This window comes from Pipistrellus kuhlii, unplaced genomic scaffold, assembly GCF_014108245.1.
Source record: "Pipistrellus kuhlii isolate mPipKuh1 unplaced genomic scaffold, mPipKuh1.p scaffold_m20_p_43, whole genome shotgun sequence".
In the NCBI taxonomy this organism is placed as follows: Eukaryota; Metazoa; Chordata; class Mammalia; order Chiroptera; family Vespertilionidae; genus Pipistrellus; species Pipistrellus kuhlii.
Window position 1 is genome coordinate 3,500,568 of NW_023425544.1, and position 20,547 is coordinate 3,521,114.

The window sequence follows — 20,547 nt, forward strand, 5'->3', positions numbered from 1 at the left end:
GTGGGTCCTGACCGCGGGGCCAAGGGCGCAGTGTTTGCCGGTTGGCAGACACCGCTGTCCCCGCACACAGCCCTCCCGCACTACCCCGCCGAGGCTGCCGTCCCCCGGAACCCCCTCTGGGCCGGGGCTGCCTGCAAGAGCCTGGGACCTAAAAGCCCAAGAGAGTCAAGATCAGAACCCAGGCTGAGAGCACGCACAGGGCAGAGGTGGGATCCTCTCCGGGTCCCCAGGGCCCTTCCATAGGCCCCGGCCCTGGAGCTGTGGTGCCCGGGAGGGTGCCCAGGGGGCCGCTGTGTTTGGTGCCCCCTGGCGCAGATGGCTCATCTCCCTGGAGCCTCAGTCTGTCCACATATTTGGGGCACACAGTGCTCCCTGGTGAGGAAGTCAGCCCCAGCCGTGCCATCTCCCCTCTCTGGTCATCAGTGGCAGTCACCCTGCAGATTGCTGTGGCGCCTGAGCAAGCTCACACCTGTGGAGCACTCTGCCCACACGCCACGTCACCATGGCGGTTTCTGTTCCTCAGTGTCCAGCGGCTCTCCGTGCCTGGGGATGACGTCACTGCTGCCCAGGGTGGGACCAGATTGGGGTCTGGGCCCACGGTGCTTCCTCCTCCTGGTTTGAGCTCGGGTCTCACCAGCCTGGGTTCTAGGCCACTGCACTGTTGGATCAGCAGGTCCACCCTCCGGGCCTCGGTTTCCTCACCTGTAAATGAGGGTTATAAAGTCTCCACCCCGGGCTCGTGGGGAGGTCAGGGTGGAAATGATACTTGGAAGGCACTCAGTGTGGTCTGACCTGAGTGAGTACTTGGGGAGGGCATGGCTGTTGCAAGCTGCTGCCTGGCGCGGGCGCCTCCAGCTTGCTGACCTGCTCAGGCCACTCCCCACCGTCCGGGTTAAAGAGCGGCATGGCACCCGGCACCTCCAGCTGAAGGACACGGGGAAGAAAACGTGTTACCAACTCCAGTGTCGCAGAGACTTGGCGTCTGAGGGGTCAAACAGAACACCCAGCACCTGGGAGACTCCAGTTCTCCATCTGTAAAATAGACACACTGTTACCTCCCTCACAGGGTTCTTGTGGGAATTTACTGAGATCACAAAGTAAAACCCTGAGCGCTGAGCCTGACACTTAGAACCCACTCAGCAAGGGTAGCATCTGCTGCAAGGATGATGTTATCGTCAGTGCTATGATTCCGCCTCTGCACCAAGTCTCCCTTCAGGGTTTAGCAGGCCCTCACTGCCTAGGGAAGCCTTCCCTCCCCGCCCGCCCCCCAGGCCCACCCCTACTGACCAGGCCAGGGTCCATCATGCCAGGGATAGGCCCCCGTTTGTAATGGTGCACAGCCACACCCTTCACTGACCTCTAGTCTGTGGCTGCTTTCACACTCCAGTGGCGGGGCTGGTTGGTGGATGGGACCAAGACCCTCTAGCCTAAAAGCCCAAAACATCCACTAGCTGGCCTCTCACCGAGTCCGCCAGCCCTGTGCCCCACTCCCCACCCCCTCCAGCTCCTTCCAGCTCCTTCCAGCTCTCTGCCGCTCCCGGCTCTGTGCTCCTTTATCCAGGCTGCCTCCCCTCAGAGTGCCCTGAGTGAGGGTACCAGAGTGGCACACAGGTCGCCTGCCCTCACCCCTTCAGCCCTGGCCTCTGAGCTCCTTGCCAGGCCCTGTGGGCACCTGGCTCTCGAAGCAGCTCCAGAGCCGCCGACTGCTGACTCTGCACTCCCTGGAGGAGCGCTGATGCCAGCAGTTTTCACGCAGCGAGCGAGCTCGGCTCACAGGGGCGTTTTCCACCAATTTTCCAAACCCCTGGCTGCAGCCCTGGAAGCTGAAGGTTTTCATTGATCACCAGAAGGCAGGGGAGCGTCTGGAAGGCTTCAGGCTCACTCCTCCATCCTGGCTTCCCACCCCCACGCCAGCCTCAGGTGACAGAGGTGGTGCCAGCACCCCTGGGACAGCCAGGGGTCCCGTGGGGGCAGGGCCAGAGGGACGGCTCCCAAGAGGCCTTCCTGGTCTGGCAATGAGACTGGGCTTCGTGGCAGGAGCCTGACCAGACCGGGGACAGGAATGTGCCTCTCGCAGTCCCAGGAATGGCAGGAACGCAGCCTCCTCGGATCCCAGGAGGGGGGTTAAGCTACCGCCCCGGGATCTCTTTCCAGCAGGCAGGCGCCCACACCTGCCAAGGAGAGGCCGCACGATGTGTTCATTCGTTCCTTCACTTAAACCTTCCAGGCCGGGCCTGCTGTGGGCCAGGCATCACTGCGGCCCCGCACCAGGAGCCAGGCACAGGCTGCCCTCTGGAACTGCCCTGGGGGGAAACATGCAGAAGCAGCCTGAGAGAGCAGGTGTGGCATCGAGGACCCGAAAGGAGGCCCGTGGGAGCTCCCGGGCCCCTCCCTGTGGCTGCGCCCACTCCTCTAACCAGCTCGCCCGCCAGGGGCACGGGGGAACGGGGGACGCAGACTCTGGCGCTGGGAGCAGCCCTAGTCTCAGGTCCCTCTGAGGCCTTGGCTAATGTCAGAGTGGTCCCCACTGAGGCTGTCCCTCTATCTCTGCAATGGCCCACGCCCCCCACCCCCAGAGCTGCCCCCACTCTGCACTCCAAGGAGTGGCCATGCTGGCAGATCCACACGACAAGTAGATAGACAGACAGTGAGAAAGGAAATGGAGAAACCTTCTCAGTTTCCGGTCTGTGGAGAAAAAAGGGCCACGTTTTCAATTTCCCCGTATGCACTGTTTCGTTTATATAAATGAACTAATATTTTCCTGGAGAGCAAAAATCATAAAGAATGCTGACCCTCAGAGAGGGCAAGCCATGTTTGTGTGTGCGTTGGAGCCCGTGAAGACATTTCCAGATCCTGTGAGCTCCGCCTCCACGTGGCCAAACCAACTGGCAGGTTTCCTCCGAAGAGCCCTCGGCAGCGGAGCCAGCCCCTGGGAAACCGCGGCCTGCGCCGCCCGCTTCTGCACCCGGTCCGCGGGCCTGCTCCCCGCACACCTGGTGGTCTTCCTTGTCTCACCGCCCGCTGGGTAAAGGCCCGCCTGGCTCTGGCCCTTGGCTGTGGGACCCTGGGCAATCGGCTCAGTCCCTGTGAGCCCAGTTTTCTTCTTGGTGAAATGGGAATAGACATGAATACTTCATGTTGTCTCACTTCACAGGGTGAGGCCGTGTGGGGAGAGCCCCAGCATGGAGCCAGTGCACGCCTACCACTCGGCTTCAGCACTGATGTGTCCTGATGGAGGGACAGCGAGGCGGCCGACAGGGAGTCCGTGCCACCTCCAGCTCCATGCTGCTTGGATCCCCTCACCTCCATGCCCGTTCCTCACAGGGGCCACCTTGGTCCCTGGGAGGCCACACCTTCCTTGTGCCAGCGGATCTTCGAGTGCAGCTAAGCTGGTGCGGCCACACTGCCCTCTGGCTGCAGTCCCATTGGGTCCGCAGGCCTGAGCGAGGCACTGGCTGTTCCCTGGGTCTCCCAGCTGCTGGGCACAGGTTTCAAGCTCTCTGCGTGGTCTGTGGAGATGCTCACTATGGTTGAGTGGATGCAGAGATCACCCTGTGGGCCAGGGGTGGGGACTCCCTTCCCTCATGCTCCTCTCTCCTCCCGTTTATAGTCTCAGAGTGGGTGAGGAGCCCTCAGTGAGGGCACATCCAATCTCTTCTGGACATCTCCCAGCTACTAGGCTGGCGTGTCAAGGTCAGGCAGAGGAGCCAGGCTCAGGCCCTGCTCTGTCCGACCCTGCTGCCCTGCCTGGCCCAGCTCCATGCAGCACCGCCACAGCAGGCATTCCTTGCCCCTGTGCCTGGGAGTCTGGGCCTTCTCCCCCGAGGAGATGGCATCTGGGCCTCCCCACAGCTGAAGGGCGACGTTGGCTCACAAAAGAGACCCGTGAGAGCTGCATGGATAAGAAACAAAGAATGTGTGAGAATGTAGAAGGGACCGGCTCCCAGGCTCGACCATGAAACCTGGCCAGAGAAAGGTTTCAACACAAACAGACTCTGTGCCCAGGGACCCATGTCTTGCGTGCACAGGGCCCCGGCAGATGGGAAGGCTCTAGCAGGCGCAGGAGCAAAGCTGAGACCGGATGGAAGTGCGTCCTGTGCAGATCTCAGCCAGGGTGGCGCCTGAGAGCCCCCTGTCACAGCAGTCGTCATCCGCCTTCTCCAGAGAGGATCCTGACCCTGAACTCCCAGCTCCTCCCTGGGCAGAGGCTGGACTGGAACCCAAATCCTGGGACTCCAAGCTCAGTAGTTTCTCTGCCCCAGCTGCCTCCCATTAATGGCCGATGTGCAGGACTTGGAAACCACCCCAAAGGCCGCAGTGGGGCTGCCAGACTGCTGACATCGGCAGTGCTGGCCTGGGCAGGGCCGCTCCCTGCCGCTGGAAACCCATGGGAACAGGAATCCCCATCCCAGCCCCGCATCCTCTGCAGCCACTGCCCCTGCAGCCGTGGGCACCGCACCAGCATTCAGCACGCACGCCTCGCTTCCGCCCTGCGCTGGGCACTGGGACACGGCCCCTGACTCCAGAGCTGGAGTCTGGTGGGAGAGATGGGCGACCTACAGGCTGCCAACACCATTCCTTAGTGACAAACGGCAGGCGCTGTGAGTGTGGGGCGCGGCACCCCAGAGCAAGGGGCAGGAGGCTGTGGCCAGGAGGAGGGTCACCGCCCTCTGAGAGCTCAGGGACAGGCGCTGTAAGCGCTGGGCTAGGATCGCAGCTACAGCCCACGCCGTTGTCTGATTCAACCCCTGAAGCGGGGGCAGGTTGGCAGCCCTCTCCCTCCATTCCTCTCTTCTCCCAAGAGAAGCTTCCAGGATGAACAGGGGGTCATTCTGAGGCATCCAGGCCTGTCCGCATGTGGCTCTGGCCAGCTGACTACAGGCGGCAGACTAGGCCCCTCCGGTTTGCTCTCTAAAGACCCGAGTCAGAGAATAGGGGGCATTGCCGTGTGTCCTGGCCTCAAAGGTGGGTGCTGCCCGCACAAAGCTGCCAGGAGGAGTGCCGGCCGCTGTGCCTTCCTGTAGCACTCGAAGGGAAGAAGGTCACTTACTCATGTGCCCAAAGTGATACTGTCCTCAAATAGTTGTTCTCGTGACTCTGGCTTTGCACAAGTCCTTTCAGCCTTTGTCTTCTTCTCATCCGACAAACACTTTCCCTGCATTCTGCCCAGGCCTCCCTCCTCTTACTGAGCTTGCAGCCCCGTCCTGGGCACCCTCCTGGGCCACATGGCCTACACCTCTGTCCCCAGCTGCCATCTGTCTCCAGAGCTTCACAGTCTCCCCAATGGCCTCCCGACATCGGTCCCAAACTGAACTCATCCGCTCCCTCGGTGAATGGCACCAGACTCCACTGAGGGTTACCCCGAGTGCCCCTCCACCCACCAACCCTACCCCTGCCCATCTCCTAGACCTCTCTCTGCCACATCCGTCCTCCCAGCCTGTGTTCTTGGCCACATCCACACATTCCAGCCAGAGAGAGCCTTCTAAGGCACAAATCTGAGCACCTTACTGACCTCCTGCAACCTCCACCTCTTCCCCTCATTAAACTCTTGGCCTCTCGTGCGGTCCCACAGCTCCACCCCCCACCCCCCACCCACCCCCATATTCCCTCCTTCAGCTCCTCAGCCAGGCTGGCTCTCCGAGCTTCTCTAGTAGGTTCTGTGTCTCTCACTTGGGGTCTTTGCATGTGCTGCTCCTTCTGCCCAAGCCGCTGCCTCTGCCGGGACCTTCGCCAGCCTGGATGTCGGACCCCCCAGGTCTGCCCTGGCCTTCCCAGGTTCTCAGATGAACTGCTCCGGGCTCCACTGCTCCCCCAAGAAGCGCCTTAGCCCTCTGACCTCAGGTCCCACATCGCCCTCAGTCCCACGTGCCAGGGAGGAGCTAACAACAGTCCCTGTGAGGCGGGGTGATGCCGAGGCCTCAGTGAGGACCTGTGAACAAGCGTTCGGTACATCCTGGCACTTGGTGGATGCTCGATGAGTGGCGGTCAGTACCATTACCACCACCGTTATACCGTGATGGTTACACTGTGAGTGTGGTTAGCACCAGGTCTATCACTACCAAAGCCTGTGTCGGCCCTGGGCGTGGTTATCTGGTTACTGCCCCTCCCAGGTCTGGAACCATTTGCTGCAGGAAGGGAGAGGGACATGAGCCTTCTCCTCCCCGTGGGTCTGCCAGGTCAGATACTGCTCCCGTTCTGTAGCCGTAGAATTCAAGCTCAGAGGTGCCAGGTGACTTGCCCAAGTTCACTCAGCCTGCGGTGGCAGCACCAATGGGAGCCCAGACCCGGCTGCCTCAGGGTCCCGGGCTCGACTGTTGCCATCCACCCGAGGCCTGTGCTGGCTTCTCTGCCGACCAGTGAGTGGCCCGGGCAGCACGGTGCTTTCTTAAGAAAAATGTAATGAAAACCAGATTTTTTTTCCAACATGATATCTCATTCCCCACAGACTGTCAGTTCTCATATATTCCAATAAAACTGTTAAAGAAACAGCCACTTAAAGAGCTTTAAAGATTATTCATGGAAAAATTATGCTGAGGAAAAATAGAGCAATCCTCTGAGATAGTCAAGCCCACGGTCAGTTTTTCCAGCTGCTGGTGCCATATCGGCCGGCGGCGGCGGGGACCACACTCTGCTAAGCGAGGCCAGAGCGCCCGCTCATTATCGCCGCCCCCACCCACCCCTGCCGACAGGACACGGAGAAAACAACATCGGAAACTGCTGGAAGCCACGTGTCCTGTGCTGTCACGTGGCGGCCGGCCCAGGCACAGTGGGGCGGGCGGGAGGCCTTTCGGTAGCAGAATGTCACTTCCTGGCAGAGGCCACCCCATCGCTGGGTTCCAGCTCAATGGGAATTCTTCCGCCTCAGCCTCAGAGCCGGGCTGTTGCTGGCCCACAATGCGGGGGATGCATGTGGCCAAGACCAGGGCATCCAGAGCAGCGTCCGTGTGACACTGGCCACCTCCCTCCCCCCAGCTGTGTCCAGGGGCATCTAGGCCAGATGCCTCCACGGCCTTCCGAAGCAGCACGACGAGGGGGCGGCCCCAGGCTCGTCCCGCATGCCCCCGGAGGGAGAGTCGGTAGCTGACCAGAGGAAACTGAGGCTAATTGGAGGCTTGGGAGCCCGAGGTGGGGGTCAGAGCAGGGGCAGGGACACAGGTGGGAAGGGCGCCCATCAGGAGTGAGCAGGAGGCCCAGGAAGTGACCAGAGGAGCCTTCGTGTCCGGCTCTCGCTGCACCCACAGCCGGGAAGGAGAGCACACCAGCACCCCTTCCCTGCACGACCGGCTGTGCTCCGAGCATCCCTTGTAAAACGGCGCTGGTCAAAGCAGCCACTGACAGTGCTCCATGACGTAGGATGAGGGAGTGTTTAGACAAGCCTGGCACCCATTGGTGCATAACAATGTTAGTCCCCTTCACCGTCCCTTTCTCAAAAATAGCAGCTGGAAATAGTCACCGGTTCCCTGGAGGAAGTTACCAGATCACCTCAAACACGCCACTGTTCCCCGCTCCTCCAGCTTTGGCTGATGCCTGACCTTTGAACTGCGGAGCGCCTCCGCCCACACTGTACCCCTGGGCTCAAGTCCTGCCTGTCGTGGATATGTAAGCCCTGGCTTTCCTGTGTGTGCCATGTAATGACGTCCCTACTAAGCACCCACCTCCTGGGTTGCAGCCCGGGCACACAGTACGGTGCCAGGCACGGGATGTCCACCCGCAATTATCACCGTTTTTATTGCTGCGACACACCAGGGAGTCCAGTTCCAGTTCAGACCCCGGGGAGGAGCCGGCGACCTGACCTTTACAAAATATTTTCTGAACCCAGGGGAGCCAGAGTGACTCAGGCAGAGACCGTAATCCTGCTGATAAACAAGGCGGATTTCACCCTCCGCACAGACTCATTTATTGAGCAACATGTGCAAAACAAAAACAAAGCAGGGCGGCTTCCGTCCTCCCTTCCCTCTCTGGGCAGCGGCACGAGACTTCCTCCAGGGCAGAGCTCGCTGTCCCTGCAGCTCTTTGAGCAGAAGTTCTTCGCCTGGGTGCACACTGGGGTCACAGGGGTGCACACGAGAGTGACCCGGTGTACACTGGGGTCACCAGGTATACACTGCGGTCACCGGGTGTACTAGAGTCACCGAGAGAACAATGAGCAATGAAATCAGAACCTGGGGGGACAGGCCCGAGACGCTGCATTCCCACCCTCCCCCTGAGAACCTGGCACATGCCCTGACTAAGGATTCCAGCCTCAGAGAAGCTGAGTGGCAGTGGGACCCTCGCCAGGAAAGGGCACGCACACACCTCTATTGCCATAGGTGCCATTTCAGTGCCTCCACACTCCGCAAGGCCTTCACGGACCTTGGTGGGCCTTCAGCCGGGGTGCTGAGGTCCAAGCCGTGCCGCTCTGAGCTCGTTACAGTGTGTGCCATGTAATGACGTTTCTGCCAACGATGGACTGTATATGCGTGGCCCCGTCGAGTGTGTGGAGGACAGACTTCTGTTTGAGGACACGTGACTGACAGGGAGACTGCCCTGGGGTCAAGGGGCCTTATGTTACAGAAAACGAGAGACTAGAGTGTTTATGGGCTGGAGGAAGGGGCCAGATGGACAGGCCTCCCAGGCCCTCGGGGGAGGCTCCCGCACGGCTGCCTGGGCTTGCATCTTGGTGTGCTCTGCAGGATTCCGGCCCACTTCCTGTCTGTCCTGGGTAGCTAAGGCTTAGCACCCGGGGTCACTTCCTTTCAGAGCATGAGCACAGCGGGAAGATGAAGAGCAGCCCCTCCGTTTAGTGTCTGTGCCCCGGCCAGCGTGCAGGCCCTCCTCCTCCTGCACGGGCTGCTCAGTGCATTTGCAGCCCAGCCTCCTGGCTTGAGGACCCCTGTTGTCCCTGGGACCGGGGCTGAGGAGAACATGGCACTAATTATATAAAACAAGTGTGAGGCTGACTGAAACTGCTCCCAGCCACCTGCGAGGTGAGGACTTATTCCCATTTTTCAGATGAGGAAACGGGCTCAAGGGAGTAAGTTAATAACCCGTCCAAGGCCACCCAGGCAGTACCTGGCAGGCCTGGGCAGAGCCCTGCCTCGCTAGCTGTGCTCTCACTTAGTGAGTCCTCCCTCTGCCGCCCTCCTACGCTCCTTCCCTTCTGTCCCTCCTGCGGAATGTGTGGGCGTTAAAGTCAAAGTGGCTGGAGAAGGGCACAGGGTGGGCACCAGCCCGGACTCACAAGACAGGCTGTGAAGTCTCTGCCACCTGCTGGATGCCTTGGATAAGTCACGCCCAGGCAGGGACACCATGCACATGCAGGCCCCTGGCCATCCTGACTGCCGGCACCCCGGAAGTTAGTTATGCTGGGCATGAAGGGTCGGTGTCGCATGCGGGAGCCACGGGGCCTGCTGGGCCTGCTCCGCCTGTGACAGCTGGCCCAGTGCCTTACCCACAACCCAGGCCCCACCCCCGAGCCTCCATAGCCCCCATCACAGGACACGCTCTGCTCTGTTCACAGGCCCCTCCGCCAGCTCCAGCTCCGCAAGGTTCAGCCGGCGGCCTACCTGTCCTGACGCATCTGTGGCTGGCAGCCTCCCCACACCCCCGGTCCCAAGACACAGGAAGAGCCACAGCCTGGGCAACAAGTGGGTACCTGAGCGAGCCCCCCTCGGGCTCTCGGCGGGCTGAGCGTGGGGGGAGGGGGCTAAGGGGTGCTTGCCCGCTGGAGCTCTCCCCACCTCATCTGGGAGGGCTGGTGGTGCTGTTGGTATCCCTGGCTGGTGCCCTCTCCTCAGACTGGCACGGGGTCAGAAGAGCTGGGTTGGTCCTGGCGACAAGTACCACTACTCAGGAGCCGGTGGAGGAAGCATGCAGGCAAGGGCAGGGAGCAGTGTGGGATTCCCTCCTCAGTTAGTGCCTCCCTGAGGAAACCCAGATCCAGCGGGCACTGCGCCTGCCAGTCTCAGGGCTCAGAGTCTTTGCTTGCCCATCGCTGGAGTGAGTCTGCAGCTCAGGGCATCTGCCCTGGTTCCCCAGCCTGTGGGGCTGACAGCTGGGAGTCATGGGTGGTCCTTAGCATGACCAGGACAGCAATGCCCGTGTCCCTAGGAACTGGGCACAGGCTCCTTACAGCTGAGTCCCTCCCTCCCTCTGTTCCTACCTGTCTCTTCTTTCCTTCCTTCCTTCCTTCCTTCCTTCCTTTTTTCCTTCCTTCCTTCCCTCCTTCCTTCCTTCCTTCCACCAAGACACAAGCCTCAGCCAGCCAGGCTGGCCCCGGAGTCGCTCCTGGGCTGGAGGAGAAAGGGGTTGCTCTTTCTCTGCTCTGTCCTGCCCCGCGTTATCTCACTGAGCCCGCAGGCCCGAAAGGTCGGTGCCGTTACCTGCCTGAGCCCAGTGAGGTCCAATGGGGCGCAGTACCTGCCAATTGAAAGGTGGGAGCAAGGACCTGGACCAAGTGTGTGCGACCCCAGAAGGAGGCATGGACCGCAGTCACATCCCCCTTCCCCTGCGCGCCCCATCGCTCACAAGTACCACCCACTCACTCAACCTCATAATCATCCTGGGAGCTGGGAAGGGCAAGAACGGTTAGCCCCCACTGGACAGTTGGGGAAACTGAGGCCCTGACAAAGGATGGGGCTTGCCCAAGGTCACGCCGTGAGATGGGGCGGAGCCTGGACGCCCTCCTGGTTCTGGGTGGAGGTCTTGGCCTGCAGGGGGAGCCCTGTTGCTGTAGGTAAGGAGCTCTGCCTCTCTCTTCCTTTCCGTTTCCAGTATGATGTGTCAGTTGAGTGTAGTTGAGAGTAAAAGTGCGACATTCCCATCGGAGAGAGCGAGGCACCTGCTGGACGACAGTGTCCTAGAGTCCCGCAGCCCTCGCCGGGGCCCCGCCCTCACCTCCTCCTCCGCCGTCACCAATGGACTCTCGCTAGGTAAGCGTCCGGCCGCGCACAGCAGCGTGGCACAGCCGGCGTGTGCTCGTGTCTGTCCGTCACTGTGCCGCGCCCGGCGGCCCCACCCGCAGAGAGGGCTCCCTCGGGAGTCACCCTGCCGGGGGCTCTGCTTCCTGGCCTCTGGGTGTCACAAAATGCCTGGCTTTGTCCTCATCCTGCCAGTGGTCTTGAGCACAGACAGGTGGAAGAAGCAGCCAGACATACACCCGAGATCCGCCGTCCCTGGCTGCAGCTGGCAGAGCCTGGCCGCTGCCCTGCAGGGCTGTGTCCCGGGAGAGCCCCAGGCCCCAGCCTCGGGGCAAAATGGGGAGGCTGCCCCAGGACAGCGCGGAGGGCCACCCCGCGTCCTTGTCTTCACTCGGAGTTAGTCAGAGAGGCCGAGAAGGTGCTCTTCACGGGTGCGATGGCACGCCTGAGCTTCAGCCGGACACGTGCTCATGTCAGCAGAAGGCACTGCACTGCTGAGGCCGGGATGGGCGAGGGCGGAGTCCTCCCACAGTGCCCAGGTCACCCGTCCTTACTGCCGTTCGACACGTGTCCTGTCTGCTGGCCGGGCCCTTTCAGCGTACTTGTGTTTCTGTGGTCTCGTGTCCGTCTGCTTTCCTTAATAGGGAGCCCCCTGGTGCTGGTGGTGGTTTAGACAGTTGCCAGGCAGGGGTTTGATCCGGTGAGGCCTGCAGAGTGGAAGGCCCATGAGCGTGGGGAGGGTGTGTGGGGACAGGAACAATGTCCCACGCCCTGTGAAATGCGGTCCTGTCTGAGGCAGTGTCTCTCCGGGCACAGCCGTCTCCCAGAACAAAAGACCCGTGCCAGGCCAGGCCCGTGTCCACCTCCCCCTTGGAGGAGCCATCCTGTTGGGACCGAGTCAGGAGTGTGCATGGTGTGTTCAGAGGGTACTCCCGGGAGGGGAGCCGGGCAGCATGTGGGGAAAGGTTGGCTCAGAGGTGAGCAGGTCTCCTCTCAGACTCTGCAGTCCTGGGGCATTGCGGTCACCAGGGCACAGAGGCACAGTTCCCTCGGGACGTGGCCATGGGACCCACTTCTTGGCGTCCGGGATAGGTTTTGAACCAGCTGGGAGTGCCAGTCAGCGAAGGCACTGTGCTGCTGAGGCCAGAATGGGGCAAAGGCAGGAGCCGAGAGTAGCATGAGCTGAGCCTGGGCCCAGGCCCTGCTCTTCCTGGACAGAAAGCTGAGTCAGACTCAGTGCCACCTCACCAGAGCTGTGGCCCTCAGCTCCTGTGCTCAGAAACTGGGTTTTTTTTCTGCCTGGAGTTGAGAGCCTGGAGCAGGTGGCTATATGCATGTGCCATTGGAAGCTGAACAGGTCCTCTCTGTCCTGTAACTCCCAGCGGGCCTGGGACTCCCTTCTTCCCCTTTCCCACTGCCCAGCCTCGGTGCCAGCCAGTAGCCCAGGCAAAGATCCCTGACCCGGGGCACCTCAAGGTCTGAGGGTCAGTACAAAGGCATGTGGCATTAGTGAAGTGACAGAAAAAAATGTGTCCTTGTGCTGGAGGTAGCCTGGAGAGCCGCTGAGAAGCAGACGGGGGTTAGGAGGGGGTGGCTCCTAAGCCCTATATGTATGTCTGTGTGTGTGTCCGTTGCTGGCCAGAGGTCTAAGGGACCCTCAAGGCTTCTGGTGCTGGGCAGCAGCTCTGACCAGTGTCCAGTCAAGCCCTGATCCTCGAAGAGGAAGTGCTATTTGGCCTCTGTCCTCACCGTGTGAGACCTGTTCTAGCCATGGTTTTCCTTAGGCCAGAGGGAGGCAGTGGGGGGCAGGGGAGCAGGCCAGGCCCAGCAGAGGCCCCAGGGCCTAGACTCCCATGTCCTGGGGTAGGCAGTGCCGTCTTCCGGGGCCGTGGGAAGGGAGCAGAGGCCCCCCCGGGGAACAGTGGGACAGGTGGTGCTTTGCACCCTCCCCAGGGAGAGGCAGAAATAGAGGCAGCAGGAGCCCAGTGAATGGCCCATCACTCTGGCGCTTCTCCGGCGCTCGGGGGCCTGGGCCCAGAGGGCCAGGAGAAGAGGCCCCTCCAGATGGCTCCTCTCAGGGAGCCGCCTTGCTCACTGATCTGTGTTCCTTTCCAGGCAGTAGTGAGAGCTCAGAGTTTAGTGAAGAAGTGTCTTCAGGGCTGGAAAGGTGAGTGTGGCCTCAGCGTGGCCTCCCTCCCAGGAGGTGCCCGGGGCCAGGGACCTGGAGACAGCTCCAGGCAGGGACCCACCCCAGCCTCACCCCATGGGCCCGCCCGGGGGGCTGCTCTGTGGCTCCTCAGGACAGCTCAGTGTCAGAACCCACTGAGGGAGGAGACCAGCCCCATGTTCTGAGCTGCCCCTCATCACTTGGGTCAAGGCCAGCGCCTCTCTTTCAGGCCGAGCTACTGGGGAGACTGGTCTGAAATGCGGGCTCTTGTAGTCAGAAGTCTGAGAATATGCCCAGCCTGCAGGCGGGCATGTGGCTCCGCCTGGTGGGGTCTGAGAGCATTGCATACACATGACCTCAGGCCCTAGGCTGACAACCACCTAGGCTGATCCCTCAGCTCAGGGTTCAGCTCCAGCTCAGGGTTCACCCTCAGCACCTGCTCCGCGCAGTGCGCTTTCTCTGTGCCCGGCACACATGGGACTCTGACTGGGGAGCTCCCCAGCCGTGGGGCCGCAAAGTGAAGGGCATCGTAGTGGCTGTAAGGGAGGCAGGGAGAAACCCAGTGACAGGAAGGTTACGAGAAGCAGACTCCCACCATCCTTCAGTGGCCCGCACACACAGGCACACACTCACAGTTATGCACTCTCTCACACTCACATCCTCTTACACATGTGGATGCACATACCCACACACGTACATTCACATGCATACCTCACACAGATACACGCCTCACACACACACACACACACACACACACACACACACACACACACACCCTCTGGTGCTGAGCCTCCTGGCTCCTCAGTGCCCATAATCAGAAAATGGCCAGAAAGGAGGCGGGTCCTCACAGGGCAGACAGAGGGTGTGAGGTGATGAGTGATCTTGTGGAGCAGTCGCTGTGTGCCGGGCACTGTTCTGGTTTCACCGAATCTTCATACACTGCTGCACAGGGTTATCCAGGGCCCCCACTTATGCTCAGAGAGGTGAAGTGACCCCCATCCTCACACTCTGCTGGAGCAGAGCTGCCCAAATCCACGTCTTCCTGACCACTGAGCCCACCTCTCCACCACCCTTCAGGCCTCGTCCAAGGCCATGAGACAGCTCCAGGCACTGGCCCCATGTCGGTCAGTCTGTCTGTCCTTGTGAACCCCTGATGGAGGGCAGGAAGTGGGGGCAGCAAGGCCTTCCCTCTGTCGCTGCTCTGGGGCTCCTGGAGGGGGTTGCTCCACTCTCATTCTCTCAGCCAGCGGGCCAGGGCCCTGGCTCTGGGCCCCCAGCAGTGATGGGAACCAGGACGGACTGCAGGTCTGCTGGGCACGCCCGAATCTCCCCAGGCCACAGGCAATGAGGGGACATTGAGTGGGAAATGGGCATGGTGCCAAGATCCTGAACATCATCCAGACCTGGACCTAACCATTGGCCCTTCCCTTTCTTCCTTCCTTCTTCCCTTCCTTCCTTCCTTCCTTCCTTCCTTCCTTCCTTCCTTCCTTCCCTCATTCGTTCACTCATTCATTTATTTAATACCCATTTGTTAAGCAGCAGCTCCCTGTCAGACTCCCCTGAGGGTCATGCTCTCAGGAGGGGAGGGAGGCTGTCTTTCCATTGTCCCATGGACTCTGTGGAAGTCGGGCTGTGGGCGTGGCACCAGGCTGACTCAGCAAACCTGGGCTCCTCAGAAACTGAAGGAGGGAATGCTCCAGTCAGGCCTCAGTAGAGGCAGCAGGTGCTTCTTTGTGAGGGTTAAGCAGCAGCCCAGGGACATTTGGTGAAGGACCACGTGGACCTGAGGAGGCCGCCGGGCCTGAGCAGTGTGCCAGGATGGGAGAGGTGGCCCAGGCGTGTGTGGTGTTCTCTAAGTGTCATCGCCGGAGAGCGGGTGCCAGGAGGTACCTGGTCTCCCAAGTTCTATGTACCTCAGTGAGACCTCGCCGTCTATCTGGACACTGCCTCAGTTCAGAGGGGCCTGCTGTCAGGCCTGCCTGCTGCTTCAGCCACCTTGGGCCTGTCCCTCAACCTCTGAGCCTCAGGTCCCTCAGCTCTGCAGGGAGGGTGCCCACGGGAGTACTCAGCACATAAGTGGAAGTGCTCCATTGGGGAAACTTATTTTGGGATGTTTATAAATTTCACTCAGTAGGTACCTCTTGCCAGCAAGCAAGTCATCGAGAGTCTAAAGCTGGGTGGGGTGAAGAGAAAATTCCCAGATGGCCGCTCCGTCATCACGGAGTGGATGGCCGATGGGAGAGGAAGTGTCCCCAGCCCTGGCTGGCCTCCAGGAGTCACTGACCAGGGGAAGAGCCTTTTAAGAAAGGGCTGCCGGCAGTCAGACGCATGGGTGCGAGGGTGTTGAGGAGGCTGGTGTTGCGATCTCTGTGCTGTGGGAGGTTTGCTTGTTCTTATCAGGTGTGGTCTCCCAGCCCCTTAGGGAGACCCCCAGGAAAGCAGAGGAGTAGCAGCAGAGCCCGATCCCCTCAAATCTGTTTTTAAAGACACACTTTTCCTTCCTTGAGAAGACCAGAGACTGGCAGGTGCCCCAGTGTGCCAGGGTGCAAGGTGCCCCTTGAGCTCCAAACTGCAGTGATTAGGAGAGGAGGTGAAGCTCTGGAAGCCATTTTGGAGGTGAGGGTCCATTTTAACTGAAGTGCAACCACGAGAGCGGCTGTTTTCAGGGTGATCCTCACAGAGGCTGAGGGCCAGGAATCCCAGGCTGTGTCCCTCACCTGTCACCCTTCAGTCAGGCCTCAGTAGAGGCAGCAGGTGCTTCTTTGTGAGGGTTAAGTATCCGCAGGCCCTTCCTGCCCTTGTCCTCCGTTCGGCTTCTCTGCCTTGGGTGGCAGCCCAGTTGGATGATGGGCTGAGCTTCTGACATTGGTTCCCCTCAAAGATGCCGTCCCTTGCCTTGTTCTCAGCAGCAGACACTGAAGTCTGACAACCGAGGCTCCGCCCAGGAGTTTAGGCACTGAGAGAGGGAACAGTGGGCAGTGGTACCCGGGCCTTTGTCTTGACCCTGCCCTTGGGCCCCAGCTGGCAAGGGCTGGCCCTGCCCATGAGCTGCTGCAGCTCCCTAAGGACCGAGAAGCCTGCCACCTGTCTGTGCAGTGCCCGCCGCCCCCAGAGGCAGGTCCTAGGACGGGCCTCGTGTGGACCCTTCTCTGTGGCTATCCGCTCTGCTCCCCCCTCTCTCTCTGCAGCACCAACTTCTATACCTGTCAGCTCACAGAGGGGAAGGTGTACGTGTCACAGCTTCACCCCGCCACAGAGCCCGGCTTTCAGTCTCACATCCGGTTCCCAATTGCCAGGAGAGAATATCAGATTGACTTGCTCAGGTCGGGAGTCCTATCCTCTCAGCTAAACTTAAGTGCAAATGAGGCTCCTAGGGATCAGGGACATGGCCCGGAGTGGGGAGAGCGCCTCACGGGCAGTAAAAGTGCTGTAACAGGTTCAGCTGGGGAAACGCCCAGGGCCCACAGAGCTCGGGCAGCGGCTTCCTGCCTGCAGCTGAGGGCGAATCATCAGCAAGTGGCCAGGGTCCAGTGCCCATCCAGGGTTTGCTGGTGCAGGTGGGCCCTCCACAGGTGTTCTCCCGTCAGGTGCTCCGTCCACTTGAGATAAAAGCATGGGGGGCCTATTCCCACTAAGGCGAGACCACTGAGACCTCAAGGTGATTATTATCCAAGACGCCTCCCTGCCCCCAACCTACCAGACCAGTAACAGGGACTCGGATTAAATTATGAAATTCAGCCCCAAGGTACATGCCAGCCACTGTCGCACCTAGAACACTGGCCAGGGGGAGTGTCCTGCAGGCTGTCCGGCCAGCTTGACTTCTCGTGGTGCCATTGGCCCAAGCAGGACCCGGCTGCGTCCTCTCAACAGCACCACCCACTCTTCCTTCCCAGTGCCGTGACCTTGGGCAAGTGGCACCCGTCCGAGCCTCAGATTGCTTATCTAAAAGGTGGGCAAGAGGATATGCCTGCCTCCCAGCGTTGTGTGATTAAACAAAATAGTGAATGAATATGCTGAGCACATTACCTGGCACCACCATCTCTTCCTCACCATCACTCATCACCCCACCGTCCACCATCGTGCCCACCATCACCCCCAACCCCCCCCCCCCATCGTCCCAATGTCTCATCATCCTATCGCCATCCTTGTCACCAGCTTGCACACCCTTTGGGATAGATGTTCTACCGGGTTCCCAGATCAGACTTCCCATGAGCAGGATTGTCTCCTGCAGCCCTCCTCCCTGCCACCCCCAAGACCCATCATTGCGGCGGGCAGGAAAGTGTCCCTCCTGGGGTGCATTCTGTCCAGCCACGTGTTCCCAGCCAGGAAAGGCAGCTGTGGTTCTGGACTGGGGCCCCCATGTCCGTCAGAGACATTCCGACAAAGCCCATTCAGCGTGCGCTGCACAGAAACTCAAGAACTGGGGCCTCCCAGGGAAGCGTGCAGGGAGCTGCCCGCATAGTGCTGCCTCCAGACCTGGGCCCGGTCCCATGGCAGACTCCACCCATGTGACAGCGGCCTCTGCCCAGCCCAAGACTACAGAGTCAGACAGACCTGGTCCAAATCCTGGTGAGCTAGGCTCACGGCCCTGTCAAGTGCCCTCACATCACCCAGCCTCAGTTTCCCCATTCTGGGAGGCTCATGGTGTGCTCACCAAGCTCCAGAGAGAATGAGTGCATGGCCTGGTGCCTCCGTGCTCCCCACCCAGCCCTATCCCCACCCAGCCCTGGGGATTTGGGGGCCCCGCGCTCCCATAGGAAGCGCACGGGAAGCCTGCTCGAAAGGCTGGACTGCTGGAAGGTGCTGGCTTAAAGCTCTCCATCAGCACGTCAGTCCTGCCACGCATGTGCTAAGCGTGCAGCCACGGTCTGTCTCAGAACAGGGGACGGAATGGTGGCGAGGTGGCAGCGCCCACCACATCGCCGGGCTGGGAGCTCCTAATGCCGCCGTGGTTGCACATTTTGCTGGGCCGCTGGGGAAAGGAGACCCTGAGAAGAAAGGGTGAGAGAGGGGCCAGTTTCCAGCTCAGAGAAGGGAGGGACCAGCCTCTGCTCAGCGGGAACTCGGACGGAGCGAGGAGACTCCCTGTGCACAGGGCTGGCGAAGCTCACTCAGCCCTGCCCGCTCACGGAGCCCCTCACTCACAGGGTGACCTGGGGTGACACCCCGTTTCTGGGTGCCTGAGCTTTTCAGAAATGACAGCAGACCCATCGTTTTCTATATTGTGTCCTGGCCGCTCGGGCACTGCTCCCTCCCAGGAAATAGTTACCTGGCCCCGGGCGTCTGTCCTCTGACGGGCAGCTCAGAGGCCCAGGGTGCTTGAAGCGTGGCCCAGGGGGAGAGCTGGGGTCACGGCTTCCTGAGCGGACTCCCGCGGAGAGCTCTCCCTGTCAGATCACCTGTCCCCAGCTTGTGGCTGACACTCGGCCTTTTCCTCCGAAGCAGGGGACGTCTTTATGCCACGCTGGGGCCCAACTGGAGGGTTCCAATCCGGAATTCTCCCAGGACCCGGAGCTGCGTCTACAGGTACCCATTTATTCTTGTGTCCGTCCATACGACAGAGGCATAGGGTGCGTGCTGGGTGGCGTGTGCGGGGTGCGTGTGCGGGTTCTGCGCTCTGTGCTAGGGGCTGTGGACGGGATGGACACGGCCGCCGCCTCAGCCCTCGAGGCTGCTACAGAAGAGACCAAAACGGACAGAAAATCCCAGGCGCCCGGGTCCCAGAGAAGCAGGTGTTCTGAGAGGGGAGAGCAGGGAAGGCTCCCTGGAGAAAAGACGGGAAGAGAGGAAAGAATTAGCCTGATGAAATAGGGAAGGAGGCAGAGGGCTATAAGGGTGCCCCGGGCAAAGGGGCTGTCCATGGGCCTGAGGCAGGAAGAGCAGGAGATTGCACACAAAGGGAAGTCAGGGTCCAAGGAAATGCAGGGGGGAGCACAGAAGATGAGGCTGGAAAGGGCCGGAGCCACAGCCGATGGGGAGAGGATAGGAGGGCAGGATGGGGCTCCAAAGGCAATGGAGACAGTGTGTGGGCGGGAAAGGGAGGGGAGGAGGCGTGACCAGGCCATCCTGTACCCGGGAGTACCCGGGAGGAAGCAGGAGTCATGCTGTGAGGTCAGGGGTGAGTGCCCAGCTGGGGGGTGGGATGGCTGAGGCGGACAGGCAGGCGTTGCAGGGGTGGAAGGTGAGAGAAGAAAACCCCTAAGTACAGGCTCAGCTGGGTGGGTGGTGTTCCCTGGGGGGAGGTGCAGGCTGAGGGAGGGGGCTGGGGGAGGGCTGGAGGAGCAGGGGTGGGGAACAGCGAGCAGAAGCCCTGAGATTGGGCTGAGCGGAGGTCTGGGCTGGTGCTGCACTTGGATGCCTTCACCCATAGGTGGCGCCTGAATCCCCATGGCAAAGGGTGAGAGAGGAACCCTGAGAAAGATGGAAGGCTTGGCAGTGTGGGGGTCCCCTGTGCCCCTTCTCACTTCACCCCACCTCTCGTACTTCCTCCATGCTCTTCCAGGCTTCTGCCAACACAAAAAGGAGGGGCTGTGCGATCCCCAAGTTCCCCAAGTGGAGAGGAAGCAGTGGTCAGGATGGGGTGCAGGGGCCGTGAGGGGCCCAGGTCAGGATGGGGTGCAGGGGCCATGAGGGGCCCGGTCAGGATGGGGTGCAGGGGCCGTGAGGGACTGCGAGGGGCCCGGGTCAGGATGGGGTGCAGGGGCTGTGAGGGGCTGCGAGGGGCCTGGGTCAGGATGGGGTGCAGGGGCCATGAGGGGCCTGGTCAGGATGGGGTGCAGGGGCCATGAGGGGCCCAGGTCAGGATGGGGTGCAGGGGCCTCGAGGGACCCGGGTCAGGATGGGGTGCAGGAGCTTCAAGGGGCCCGGGTCAGGATGGGGTGCAGGGGCTGCGAGGAACCCAGGTCAGGATGGGGTGCAGGGGCCTCGAGGGGTCCGGGTCAGGATGGGGTGCAGGAGCTTCAAGGGGCCCGGGTCAGGATGGGGTGCAGGGGCTGTGAGGGCCTGCGAGGGGCCCGGGTCAGGATGGGGTGCAGGGGCCTCGAGGGGCCCGGGTCAGGATGGGGTGCTCTCAGCACTCAGGTAGATGCGGGAGGTGAGTTTCTGGATGTGGGAGCCCAGAGCCGCCTTCCCTCTCCTCCCTGCGGCCTTGCCCAGCGCTGTAAGAGGCACCTCACAGCCCCTGAGTCCTCTGTCTGGGCAGCCTCAGGGGCCCCGGTGGGGAGAGGGTGTCTGACCTCAGCTCCTCAGACCTGTCTGACCCATGGCCTCCCCCAGCCCCACCGGCCCCTGCATCTGTGCGCTGGGGAGCTCGGCGGCCGTGCCCACCATGGAGGGGCCTTTGAGAAGGAAGACTCTGCTCAAGGAAGGACGGAAGCCCACGGTGAGTCCGACACCTTGGTCCGAGGTGGCGTGTGGCTCAGGGAGGGGCCCGGCTCCGGAGACCCGCCAGCTGGTCCCCTGGGCATGCCGCTGCAGGTGGGG

At 61.1% G+C, this 20,547-nt stretch overlaps 1 protein-coding gene across 14 annotated transcripts in view; it reads left to right on the top strand.

Annotated features, from left to right (window-relative positions):
- The window catches only part of RALGPS1 (Ral GEF with PH domain and SH3 binding motif 1), a 238,220-nt gene that overhangs the window by 207,644 nt on the left and 10,029 nt on the right, over positions 1-20,547 (top strand). For 9 of the 14 annotated variants that reach the window (XR_006739872.1, XR_006739873.1, XM_045572036.1 and 6 more), the window contains 5 exons: positions 9,500-9,626; positions 10,753-10,910; positions 13,014-13,065; positions 18,508-18,591; positions 20,341-20,446. Coding sequence is in view for 12 of the 14 variants with exons in the window: in XM_045572036.1 (XP_045427992.1) it covers positions 9,500-9,626; positions 10,753-10,910; positions 13,014-13,065; positions 18,508-18,591; positions 20,341-20,446 (527 nt within the window). In the remaining 2 variants the exon portion in view is untranslated. Of the gene's footprint in view, positions 1-3,154; positions 6,638-9,499; positions 9,627-10,752; positions 10,911-13,013; positions 13,066-18,507; positions 18,592-20,340; positions 20,447-20,547 lie in introns of those variants that run through there. The other 5 variants (XM_036412037.2, XM_036412041.2, XM_036412043.2 and 2 more) reach the window with 5 other exon arrangements.